This window comes from Rhineura floridana, chromosome 11 (genome assembly GCF_030035675.1).
Source record: "Rhineura floridana isolate rRhiFlo1 chromosome 11, rRhiFlo1.hap2, whole genome shotgun sequence".
In the NCBI taxonomy this organism is placed as follows: Eukaryota; Metazoa; Chordata; class Lepidosauria; order Squamata; family Rhineuridae; genus Rhineura; species Rhineura floridana.
Window position 1 is genome coordinate 22,929,053 of NC_084490.1, and position 13,457 is coordinate 22,942,509.

The 13,457-nt window shown below is 43.9% G+C and overlaps 1 protein-coding gene across 4 annotated transcripts in view; it reads left to right on the forward strand.

Annotated features, from left to right (window-relative positions):
• Positions 1-3,403: 3,403 nt before the first annotated feature.
• The window catches only part of CD19 (CD19 molecule), a 28,013-nt gene continuing 17,959 nt past the window's right edge, over positions 3,404-13,457 (forward strand). For 3 of the 4 annotated variants that reach the window (XM_061588900.1, XM_061588901.1, XM_061588899.1), the window contains exons 1-4: positions 3,404-3,589; positions 4,324-4,575; positions 9,493-9,789; positions 10,841-10,948. In XM_061588900.1, the coding sequence (XP_061444884.1) occupies positions 3,490-3,589; positions 4,324-4,575; positions 9,493-9,789; positions 10,841-10,948 (757 nt within the window). In that variant the 5' untranslated portion in view covers positions 3,404-3,489. The remainder of the gene's footprint in view (positions 3,590-4,323; positions 4,576-9,492; positions 9,790-10,840; positions 10,949-13,457) is intronic. The other variant, XM_061588898.1, reaches the window with a different exon arrangement.

Below are 13,457 nucleotides of genomic sequence, written 5' to 3' on the forward strand. Positions count from 1 at the left end.
ACCAACTGTCTCTTATGCAGAAAACAAACAGATTATTTCTGCAATTAAGTTGCTGACTGCAACAAATGTACATGTTCTAACCGGGAAGTGACAGTAACTATCTATGTGGAACAAGGGTAAGGGGTTAGCAAGCATCTTGCTTTTGCAGAGCACTAGATGCTTTAAAATCGCTCCAGTTCTCTTTTCTCTAAGGGCCACCTGTCCTTTGAGTCAGGCTAATAATGGTTAGCAGAACAAGATGGATTCTCAACTGCTATTGTTCCAATGCTGATATAAGCATACATCGATAATTCCATACATTTTTTATTTATTTGTGACCATACTCCCATACTCTTCACTCCCAACATCCCAAGGACCTTGAGATAAGCATTTAAACAGAATTTCAAACTGATATAAATTAAGGGTTAGAACAGTTATTAAAATGTGCAAAAGGAGAAAGCAGCATCAACAAACAAAAGCATCACATAAAAATATAACTGTATCTCATAGCCTTGTCCTGCCACCCTACCCTCCAGGCCTTTATAAATAATGGTGTCTTCCTGCTGAAAGGCAACTAGTGGTTGGGCCAAGCAGTTCTCTTTCAGGAGGGCATTTCATGTTGATGGAAACACCACAGCTATCGTTTGTCCAGCAGCTGCCTTGATTTCGAGGGTGTGCGCGCCTGTATATTAGGGATGGAAGAATCTGCCAATTTTAGTTCTCTCCGTTTCCCATTTTTCCAATCTTAAAGTCAGTTCTCCAGCTTTCTGAAGCAATTAGTGATTAAAAAAAAAATCCTAATGAAAAATTTTCAGTACCTTAGTGCAGATCAATCCCAATAAACACATTTTCTTCTGTGGTTTTGACTAAGTTACACATGCTTTTGCAAGCCATTTTCCCGAATATAATGCATTTTTGTATGTTATTTTCAGTCATATATTCATTTGTATACACATTTCCCCCTATTATACACATTTTTGTAAACAGTGGCTGGTTGGAGAAAACTGCACTGTAAAATTTGGATAAGTGCAAATTTCGAAGGATTGCTGTGTCTCAGCTCTCATATTGTCTTGGAAAGTGCGAAGCTGACAAATGCAGCTTGAAACGGGAACTGAATTGAATTTGTCCTCTACTGCTAGTGTGTATGCTAAACCTCTGGCACATGTGAGAGAAAGCCCTGTGATCCCACTGGGAGAGAAACAGCTGTAAGGAGGGGGGAGGGGATTCAGGGGGAAAGGCCAACTGATGGAAGAGTCCAGCTTTCCCCTCCTGCCCACCCTAGCTGTGTTTACTGCCCTTCCCAACGCACACAGAGCCTCCTATTTCACAGGGATTTGACGCAACCTGGGTTGTGTTGTGCCACATCATGTCTGGTTTCGGCCTCGGTTCCTGACTGTTAGAGCTGTGCCCACATGTTCATCCGCTCCAGCTGCAAAGCAAGTTTGTGAGCCACAGGCCCCCAAGGACATCTGGTGGTTTGTTTATACAATAAGCAGGGATGCCTCTAAGAAGGCAAGAGCCCTGCTTGGTTAAACTGCTTGTCCCCGAAGCACACTGCCCTCTCTATACAAAGAATTGTCATTAAAAAATAAAATAAAAATAAACTGGCAGTCCAGTTGACTCCTATACAGGGAATGGTATGTATGTATGAGATGGGGAGCGGGGGTTGGAGAGAGGGATCTTATGCTTCACTCCAGTTCTCTCAAGGCAGCAAAATGACTTAGGCAGCAGTGCCTATGGCTCCATGTCAGTGGGTCAGTGGAATCTGCGCTGGGTTTTAGTTTGAACTTTCCAGGAGCTCCATGAAAGTCTGGACTAAAACCTGGAGTGGATTCCACTGCTCCACTGACCTGGAGCTACCAGCCGCCACAGGACTTAGGCTAGTCCTGGCCTGATAAAAGTGTAAACTCTATTTAAGCAGCAGTGTTCTCTTTATCACGTTGTCTCGTTTTAACCTCTGAAATTAGGGTGGAGGCCCTGCTGTCCTTCCTGACAACTCTTTATTTCATCTTGCCACATCCTTTGCACTTTATTTTTTAAAAAATACAGCACAGGGCGAGAGCAAAAGATTGTGCTTCCTGAAGGAGGTGGTGGCTCTTCCTCCTCTCCGCTCCCTGCTGTTGCTCCCCTTGCCCCTGGTCTTCCTCCCCCTCTTGCTCTCCCCACCGGCTCTGCCCACTCCTCAGTCATTCTCTCCTTCCCTGCCCCACTTCTTTTTTTTTCTTTTTCTTTTACTGTTGCCTTTGGGGCCACTGCAGCAGCAAGGGGCTCTCTTCTCCCCTTCCTCCCTGCTTTGTTCTGAGAAAGGGCCAAGGGGATCCTTCCCCAGAGTGAGGCATTCTGCAAAAGGTGCCCAGGAAAGCCGCTGTTGTTTTGGCACTGTGGCTAGGAGTTCTGTTTGAAAGAAGTTACACATTTAAAATATTTGGAAAGTTAAACTGAAAATTTAAATTTAAACTGCAAAGCGGTGGGTATCTCCAGGCTACCTTACACAGCATGCCTGGCTCTGAGGAAGGACGCTACCTTGGTCTTTTCTGAGAAAGAGGCAGGGAGTGGTGGAGAGACTAGTCTCACTGGCTGGTTGAGCAGGGGGCAGGAGCAGGAAGGCTGGCAAGCATGCAGCCAGTAATGTGGGTGGGTGGGTGTTTGTGAGGATGACAATTTGCCACCCTCTGCCCCCACTGCCTGAGACAATTGTCTTATTTGTGTCTCATGGCTGGCCCTACTACAAAGTGTAGAATCCACACATATCTGCCAACATTTCAGAGATGAAAATAACAAGGGCCTTGTAACATCTCGGTTGTCATTAGAACTGGGAAAAGCCCAGGGAGCTCATGCCAACAGCTCTAGAAGGGACTCCAGTTGTCTAAAGGAACTTTGCTTATTATTGTTGTTGTTATTATTATTAATAATAATAATCTTCATCATCGTTGCTATTAATAGTAGTAGTAGTAGTAGTGATGGGGGTAAAATTTGATTCAGTTTGCTTTTAAAGCTGAAATAAAATAAGAACCAAAACACAGCCATCCTTTGAAATCTGCACTTATTCAAATTTTGCAGTTCTCCAACCAAGCAATGTTTACAAAAATGCATATTTAAGGGGAAAGTGTGCACAAAATGAATATATTGGTGAAAATAACATGCAAAAATGCATTATATTAAGATAAATTGCTTGCAACAAATGTGTACCTTAGTCAAAACGGCATACAAAATGTATTTATTATCAGAAATTATGTAAAGGAAGAAAGATACCTGACATAGGCAGTTTGATACCAAAGGCTCTCTTCTCATTTACTTGTGTGCTTTCCATAGTCTCACCGCCCTTCCTCCCCTCCTCTGGGGCAGCTGCTCAGCCCTCAGGGGAGCACAGTGGGAACGTCACGCTCTAGAGGCCCCTTTTCTGCTAAAGCAGCGAGCAGTTGAATGACCGCCCCTTTGGGGCTGCCTGAGCCTCACTCTGCTTGGCTACCCACGGGGGTGGTGTGCAGTGGGACTGGCTGGAGGGAGGCGATGGTACCTGCTCTGCGTTACCTGTTTTTGCTGCGGCTCAGTTGGTGGGGGGCAGCCACTGGAGCTGAGGAAGAGCCAATGCAAGTGGTCCAAGCCACAGGTGGGTTGAACTCCCCAAGATAGGAGAGGATGACAGAAAATAAGAGCTCAGTGGGGATGGATTTCAGATATGTAGTGGGTGGGTGGGAGAAGCCAGCCAAGGCAGCAGTAAAGTGGCGGGAGAAATGAATGGCTCTGAGCATGTGCAGAGTGACTTTTCCTCGCCTCAACTAGTGGCATCTGGGAATAGCAAGCAGGCAAGCTTCCAACTGGTGACTGGAAATTTGTGTGGCAACTGAATTGTTTTGCTTTCTACTTCCCCAGATTTTTCTCTCCTTTTGTATCGTGGCTTTTAGATTGTAAGACGGTGACATTTTTTAAATGCCTGTGCAGTGCAGGACCTAGAAAATTTCACGCGATCATCATGATCATAATTGTTCAGGATGGCTTCTGATCAGATATTCACTAGCAATCTGCTGCTTTTTCATGACATCCAGCCTGACATAGCTGCTGCACTCTCTCAACCTGGCCCTATACACCGTTTTGCTGGTTGTTTTATCTCCTCTTAAAATTGCTGCGTATTTTATTGCTGTTTCAAGATAATGTTTTTATTATTTTATACTGTTTTAAAAACTTGCCACTGCTAGGTATGTTTTAGTTGGTTGTATTTCAAAGATGATTGTTGTTTTCTCACTGCTTGTATATTGCTTTCGAAACTTTTTAAGTTGAAAAGTGTGTATGAAACCTAAGGAAGAATATAAATGAAATACTTAACATTTTCCTCTCAAATCCCAGAGACCCACACAGTTTTTCTGCCCTGCACTTTCAACCACACACCGGCTTTAGACTATCTGAACCTGACATGGCTTGGTCCTTCTGGGAAGGAGGTGCTATATGTGCATGTCAAGCACCACCACTCAGAGGCAACTCTGGGTAAAAACTGGCAACTACTGATCTACAACATCTCGAGGCAAGATGACATTTGGTTTACCTGCAGCTGGAACGGCATCTCAGGAACAAACAAGCACCAGCTCAGGAACAGGACTGGTGAGTAGATAGGGATGGGGAACAAATTCAATTCAGTTCGCATTTACTTTACACTTCCCCCCAAAAATTGCGAACCAAAACAACCACAATCATCCTTCAAAATTCAAGCTCCTCCAAATTTGGCAAAGCAGTTCTCCAGCCAATTTTTTTTCTATGCAGTTCTCCAGTGACATAACATGTAAAGTAGACATACAGATGCATATATTCATCAAAACAACATTAAACATGCATTATATTAGGGGAAATTGTGTTGCAAAAATGCATATATTGATGAATGTTCATGAGGACTGGTGTTTTTTAAATCTCAAACTGATGTGCAAATCTGGAGAACTGAATTTAAGATTTACAAAACAAGAAACAGAAGGAAACTGAAACTGACAGATTCACCCCTCCCTAATGATGAGGAGTGTTGTTTGTAGGAGAGCAGTTAAGATGGTGGTGAAGAGCTAAAACAAAACTCTAGGGATATTATTATGATTATCATCATGATCATCCTTTAGAGCAGATATTAATGTTTCTGCTGTTCCGAGACCACCCAGGCCTTTTAAGCTTGTTTTAAAGCCAAACTTAAGCCTTCACTGATTTAATGTGGTTGTAAATTAACCTTATGCACTCACTCTTTCATTGTGGTTTTATGCTGAACTGCATATTGTTTTCTTATTTAACTGGACAGCCATATAAATTTAATAATGAATAATAATCTATTAGGTAAATCTGTTTCTCAGCTATACCATCATAGGCTGAAGGATGGGGTTCACATGAATAGCACTCCTCCCATACCAGTGCATTCCCTTTACATAGAAAACTGGGTGTCAGGGAGAAGGCTCCTACCCAGACTTTTATGCAGGCATATGTAAGAAACACAAGAAGAGCCTGCTGGATCAGGCCAATGGCCCATCTAGTCCAGCATCCTGTTCACAGTGGCCACTCAGATGCCTAATGGCCATCCCCTCCACACCCAGTTGAGAACACGGGCAAGAACTGGATCCTTGGATGATGCAGTGGCAATATCCCCAGCACGAAGGGGTGGTTCCAGTAACGGCTCTAATAACAGGACGTCAAGTGGGGGGGTTGCATCAACCCTCGCAGAAAGGAGAGGGATGCGGCTCAAAGCATCAGCATGGGCAATGCTCCTGCCAGGTTGATGTTGCAAGGTGTAGTCATACGCGTTCAGGAAAATTGCCCACCGCAACATGCATGGAGATAATATTTGAGGTGTCTGCTGGTTAGGGGCAAACAATCCCAGTAATGGCTTGTGGTCAGTAGCAATAGTGAATGGTTGACCATAGACATAGTCATGGAATTTTTTATGCTAGCCACAATAGCCAGGGCCTCCTTATCAATTTGGGCATAATTCCGTTCTGTTGAAGAAAGCAATAGGCACCTCACGAGAGTCCTCAGGTTTGTGGCTCAGGACAGCTCCAATACCATATGGAGATGCATCACACATGAGAATCAAGGGCTTCTGTTCATCATAGTGCACCATGACACTGTCAGACGATAACAGGTGTTTTACATCACGGAAAGCCTTATCATGCTGGGCCGTCCACTGCCATGCAGCATGCTTGTCAAGAAGGCGATACAATGGTTCTACCACTGTGGCCTTATGTTTCAAGTATGTGTGATAGAAATTCAAGAGTCCCAAGAAAGCTTGGAGTTCCTGTTTATTATGGGGCACTGGAGCTTCATGAATTGCTTTAAATTTTGCTGGGGTAGGCCGAATGCCAGCTGCATCAGTACTGTAGCCAAGGAATTCAATTTGGGAGACACCAAATACATATTTCTCATGCTTTACCCGGAGACCAGCAACAGCAAAATGGTGCAGTACCTCCTGCACTCGTATTGCAAGTTCAGCAACGGATTTACCATCAACCAAAACATTATCAAAATATGGCATGGCACCTGGTATTCCTTTAAGAATGTCCTCCATTAAGCTCTGGAAAATCCCAGGGGCCACAGAAACACCAAACTGGAGGCATTTTACCCTGAATGCTCCACAATGAGTGGTGATAGTCTGAGCATCAGCAGTAGCATCATCCACAGACAGTTGCCGATAGGCCTGGGCCAGCTCAAACTTTGCAAAAACTTTTCCCTGTGAAAGTGATGCCAAAAGATGACCCAACACTAAGACTGGATATGGATGCTGATGCAGGGTTTTATTGATAGTGCACTTGTAGTCACCACAAATGCGGATGTCACCACTGGTCTTCAATAGAGTGACAATGGGTGTCTCCCATGCAGGGTGTGTCACTGGCTCTAAGATGCCTTGCTCTATGAGGCGTTCAAGTTCAGAATCAATCTTTGCTCGCAGTGCAAATGGAACACAACAGGGTTTCATACGGACAGGGGCCACAGTAGGATCCAAGAATAACGAAATAGGCCCCTTATATTCCCTAAGACCTTTATCAAAAACAGCTTTGAAATCATTTAGAATGCTATCCCATAATGATTCACCAATCTGGTGGACCTCTGTGAGAGCAGTGCCCAACGGCTCAAACCAGTCTAAGCCAAGGAGACCGGTGCAATGCCCTTGAGCAATGAATAACTGTAAAGTCCCATGGAAAGTTTGGTAATGCACCTCAACTTCACAGATGCCTTGTATTGGAACTTGGTTTTCCTGGTAATCAGTAAGTTTGGAGTGAAAAGGACAATTTGTGGTGCCCCACAAATAAATAAGTTTCCAATGAGATTATAATGTATCCTGAGCCAGAATCAACTTCCATGGTGCGTGGAGTGCCCTGGATGGAGACTGTCACCTTCACCTTCTTCACATTGGCAGAGTACTGCAACCCTGGCTGGATGTGGTTAATCACCTCCTCTGTGTTGTCATATGTTGAAGACTTCTGTACAGTGTTTGTGGAACTGCTTTGTGTCCTTGATAGTGTTTTCCCTACCACTACACTCTTGGGGGCGTCTGCTTCTGCTTTGGCTTGGCATACTCGCTTAATGTGCCCAACTTTTTGACAATACCAGCACTGTGCACCTCTGAAATGACAGGCACGACATTCATGGGATCCGCCAAGCTCTTACATTTCACTGGAGAATCTTGTCTGGATCTCAGAGGTCCTGCAGCACCTGCTCTGATTGATGAACATTTGCACTGCAGCCTGTGGATCTCTAGAAGTTGTTGATTGGAATCTTTAGACAGCTGGGTTTCTGAGCAGGGTGAATTCCTTGCTAAACGCACTTCTTTTGTGAGCAGTGGCTAAAGTACAGTGGCTTTTTGTGGGAAGAATGTCTGAGATTGCACATTTGTAGGATACTTTTGATGGTTCTTGGTATGGATTAGGGAGAAATTTGATTCAGTTTGCATTGAAAGCCAAATCAATCAAATCACACTCTCTGAAACAGTACGAGAACCAACACAGCCATCCTTCAAAATTCACACTTATCTGAATTTTGCAATGCCGTTCTCCAACCAACCAATGCTTAAAAAAGCATCTATCAGGGGAAAATGTGCTTAAAATGAATACATTGGTGAAAATAACATACAAAACTGCATTATATTAGGAGAAATTGCTTGCAAAAATATGTACATTAGTCCAAACTACAAAAATGTGTTTATTAGGAGAAATTTGCACTAAAATGCTGAGAAATTTTCATAAGGATTTTTAAAAGAAAAATGTGCAAATTGCTGCAGAAATATGGAGAATTGAATTTAAGAGTGGAAAAATGAGAAATGGAGAGAATTAAAATTGGCAGATCCTTCCACCCCTAGTTCCTGGTAGGTTTTCTGAGGATTGGGGTGAGTGAGTGTAATTGTGAATGAGGAAGACTTTGACTGAAAAAATGTTGGGTTCAAAAGGAGTGGGGGGTATAGATAGGCACATGGATTGGTAGATTACAATCCAGGTGGTTGGACAGGGCTGTCTTGGAGGGGGTCCTAATAGGAGTGACTGCCTTAGACCCCCTGTGCTTTTGAGGGTCCCAGACCTGGCACCTGTAGCCACTGCCAGCAGCCACACTACCTGCTGCCTCCCGCCCACCTGATGAAGCTCTCCACTTACTTACTTCCTGGAGCAAAGCAGGGAGAGAGGAGGCAGAGGCAGGTCTTGCTACCACTGTCACTAAAGCAGCAACAAAAGGGAAAAAAGTAAGCTGGGGCTGAGAAAATGTGGGAAGAGAGGTCACTGCTGCCAAAGCAGCAGCAAAACAAAAGGCAGGGCCGCGGCCGCTGCCATCGCCATTTAGAGGAGGAGAGATGAAGGTGAATCAGTTGACCTAAGGTAGTTACATCTGTTCATTTCAATGGGTCTACTCTGAGTAGAACTAATGATGTTGGATACAACCTAGTGTGATCTGCCCCAGGCCCCACATCCCTGGGCTTGGATTGTGTTGGGAGGAAGGCCACAGGGTTTTTTCCACCTCTGTTGTAAGTCATGGTGTGAAAGAGGACTGGAAAGGGTTGGGGGTCCAGTGCAGAGGCCAGGAAGCAGTTAGCAAGTAGTCTGTTCTGCCAGGTCCTCCTCAGCTCTGAACCACAGTCCACCACATAGCTCCACACATAGCATTGGAATTTGGAGACTCCTCCCCCTCCTAGACGGAGTTAATGTTCCTTTTCTTTGACAGTGATGGCACCCCAGGGTCTTATATTCCTGTGACTGGTCCTTATAAGCCTAATAAGCAACATGGTGCTGTGTGTCTCTCTCCCAAAGTTTCACAAGTCAATGTGGGGCAATCCTAGATCCTTTTCAACTGAAGGGTTTTACAAAACCAAGACAATTGCATCCAGGTTGACAAATTCAGTCTACACAAGTTGCTAAAAGATGTAGGGCTTTTGGATGTGTCCCTCTAAATCCAATTTTAATCAGAAGTGAACATGTTGTTTTCAACATTTCAAAAACATCACTCACTTTTAAAGAAATTCACACAAAATTGTGTTCCAGTTCAACCTGTTGCTCTTACCCTCTTCTGTAGGGCACCAAGGCAACATTTCCCATCCTGCAAGGAATATGGAATCTTTCTCCTGTGATGCCCCAGAACCCAGGAACTGGACTAATGCGTCACTGCTCTGGATTCAGCATGATTCAACGGCCCAGCAGACAGTGCTGATTAACGTGACACTATGGTGCTCCACTCCCTACTTGCTATGGATGTGTCCCAATCGCATCATTTTGGTGCTACCATCAGTAACCTTCAGAGATGCTGGAAACTACACCTGTCACTGGGAGAATCAGAATCGCCATTTTCAGCTAGAGGTGACGGCAAAGTCAGGTGTGGCTCAGAGTAAAGGTGTGGGGAGAAGAATGGGTGAAGTCTGTATATGTTTGAAATGTAATAATATTTGAAAAAATTCAAATCTGCAATTTCAGATCTGAAACATTTTCAAAAGTGATTTTTTCCAATTTGAAGTCGATGAAGTTTTTAAAAATAAACATCACAATGACATATTTACTTTTAAATATGAGGGGGGAAATCTAAATTCTTACATAGAGTTTGGTATAATCTTTGTGAGCAAAGAGAAACCCTCCAAGTTCTGCAGTGAGAAATACCAAGTTCTGCAATGAGAATAAAGAATATGTGTTCATTTGCTTACTTTATATAACAGGTACTGCTTCTTTTACTTGTGGGAAAGGTAAGAAGTTGTGCAAGGCACTGTAGTCCCACTGCCGATCATAGAAAACCCTGTTCAGTCCCATCGCTAACCGTCTGAGATTTTACCAGGCACTGAAAGATCAATAGGCACTCTCAAGTCTAACATTCAGCCTTGAGGACCAGAAACTTTGTTTAAAAAAACAAGTGTAAATGCTCAGGATATGGCATACCTTGCATAGCAGCCATTTTTGCCAGAGTGGAATTGCAGAATGTGTGCAAACAATTTTTTTATTATTTTTTAAAATCAAAATTTAACAATAAAAGGAAAAAGAATGTGAGCACATTAGTTAGTTTAGTCAAGCAGCAGATTAATCCGGTAACTTTTTTTTTTTAAGTATTGCTTTAATACATGCAAAATATGTATAGAAATGCTAGCACCATCTTAATAGAAGCTTCCCTCCCCTTTTCTCTCACGAGATGGAATGCATCTTCTAAGTTGATGTTTGCTGTGACACGTGTGCATTATCTAAAAACAGAGTAAGCCCGCTTCACGGTTCAGAAATATTGTTCCACCCATCTACATATTTAAACTGATTGATGAATCCATTCAAGTGCCTTGAAACTCATGCAATGATTCAATTAAAAAAAAATAATTGGCTTGCAGCCATAATACAGACATGTATGTAAACACAGAGCCAGTTAATTATTTTCTTTCTTCCTCCCCCACAAGCTGCTTGGCCACATTTTGGACATCAGCATTGGAAAATCGGGATTACAGCCATGGGATGTGTGATTGCCTGCCTCAGTTTCGTTTTCTGTTTCTTGCAGCACCAGCACGGTGAGTATAGGAACAAAGACAAGATAAACCAAAGGAATTAATGGCCAATTTCTTCCTGTAACTCACCCTCTTCGCCTTGTAGCTTAAACCTAATATTTTCAATATAAACGATGACATATATATTCTGCCTTTGAAGCAAAACATTGACTAACATTAACTTTATACTTACTGACTAAGCAGAGTTTGCTCTGGATAACCATGTTGAGCTAGAGACTAGGGCTGTGTTCACACCATACATTTAAAGCACATGACTTCCCCCAAAGAATCCTGTAGTTTACCCCCACCCCTCCCCAGAGCTACAATTTTATTTATTTATTATTTGATTTATATCCCGTTCTTCCTCCCAGCAGGAGCCCAGGGTGGCAAACAAAAGCACTAAAAACACTTTAAAACATCATAAAAACAGACATTAAAATACATTGAAACAAAACAACTTTAAAAACAATTTTAAATGCTTTAAAGACATCTTTAAAAATAGGGTTAAAAACATACTGTTTTTTTAAAAAAAAAGTTTAAAAAAACATATTAAAAAGCCATTCCAACACAGATGCAGACTGGGATAGGTCTCAACTTAAAAGGCTTGTTGAAAGAGGAAAGTCTTCAATAGGTGCCGAAAAGATAACAGAGATGGCGCCTGCCTAATATTTAAGGGCAGGGAATTCCACAGGGTAGGTGCCACCATACGAATGGTCTGTTTCCTATGTTGTGCAGAACGGACCTCCTGATAAGATGGTATCTGCAGAAGGCCCTCACCTGCACAGCACAGTGATCGACTGGGTATATTAGGGGTAAGACGGTCTTTTAGGTATCCTGGTCCCAAGCTGTATAAGGCTTTGTACACCAAAACTAGAACCTTGAACTTGGCCCAGTAGCAAATGGGCAGCCAGTGCAATTGTTTCAGCAGTGGGGTGACATGCTGGCGATACCCTGCCTCAGTGAGCAGTCTCGCTGCAACATTTTGCACCAGCTGCAACTTCCAGACCAACCTCAAGAGCAGCCGCACATAGAGCGCATTACAGTAATCCAGCCTAGAGGTTACCAGTGCGTGGACAACAGTGGTCAGGCTATCCCGGTCCAGAAACGGCCGCAGCTGTCTTACCAGCTGAAGCTGGTAAAAGGCACTCCTAGTCACACAGGTCACCTGGGCCTCTAGCGACAAATATGGATCCAAGAGCACCCCCAGACTACAAACCTGCTCTTTCAGAGGGAGTACAACCCCATCCAAAGCAGGCAACTGACCAATTATCCGAACTTGGGAACCACCAACCCACAGTGCCTCCATCTTGCTAGGATTCAGACTCAGTTTATTGGCCCTCATCCAGCCCACCACCGAGTCCAGGCAGTGGCTAAGGGCTTGCATGGCCTCTCCCGATTCAGATGTTATGGAGAAATAGAGCTGGGTATCGTCAGCATACTGCTGACACCTTACCCCAAATCTCCTGATGACCGCTCCCAAGGCGTCATATAGATGTTAAACAGCATGGAGGACAAGATGGTGCCCTGCGGCACCCCACAGCACAACTGCTAGGGGGGCGAAAGACAGTCACCCAATGTTATTCTCTGAGAGACTGACCCTGGAGATAGGATCAGAACCAGTGTAAAACAGTGCCTCCAATACCCATCTCACCAAGTTAGCCCAGAAGGATACCATGGTCAATGGTATCAAAAGCCACTGAGAGATCAAGTAAGAATAACAGGGTTGCACTCCCCGTCCTTCTCCTGATAAAGGTCATCCATCAGGGCGACCAAGGCCGATTCAGTCCCATAACCAGGCCTGAACCCAGACTGGGATGGGTCAAGATAATCTGTTTCATCCAAGAGTACTTGCAGTTGCTGCGCCACAACCCTCTAAGTCACCTTCCCTAAAAAGGGAGTATTTGCAACCTGTCGGAAGTTGTCACAAACCAATAGGTCCAGGGTGGGCTTTTTCAGGAGCGGTTGGATCAGTGCCTCTTTCAGGGCAGCTGGAACCACTCCCTCCCACAATGATTCTTTGACCACACCCTGGATCCACTTGGTCAAACCCCCTCGGCAAGCTTTAATAAGCCAAGAAGGTCGAGAGGACACATTGCTGACTGCATCATCGCAAGCACTTTGTCTATGTCATCAGGCCACATCAACTGAAACCGTTCCCAAGAAGTTGCAGCAGTCGTTGCACTGGACACCTCATTGGGGACCACAGTAGATGTGGATGGGGCATCAAGACTGCTACGGAGGTGAGCAACTTTACCCTCAAAATGGGTACAATTTCAAGCACCCTGCGGAAATTACATTTCCCAGGATTTTTTGCGGGAAGCCATGTGCTTTAAATGTATGGTGTTTACACAGTCTAGGGAAGTCGATGCGGAATGGATGGTGTGAGAGTTGCAATTACAATGAGCAACTTGTCAAGGGATTATATAATGCCGATTGTGGTTTATGACTCTGCTGGTTCAGTCTTGTGAGATGGTTGTTATTCTTTTAATCCAAAATGAAATAAATGTGTTACCTGTCCACTAGCCTCCAAACT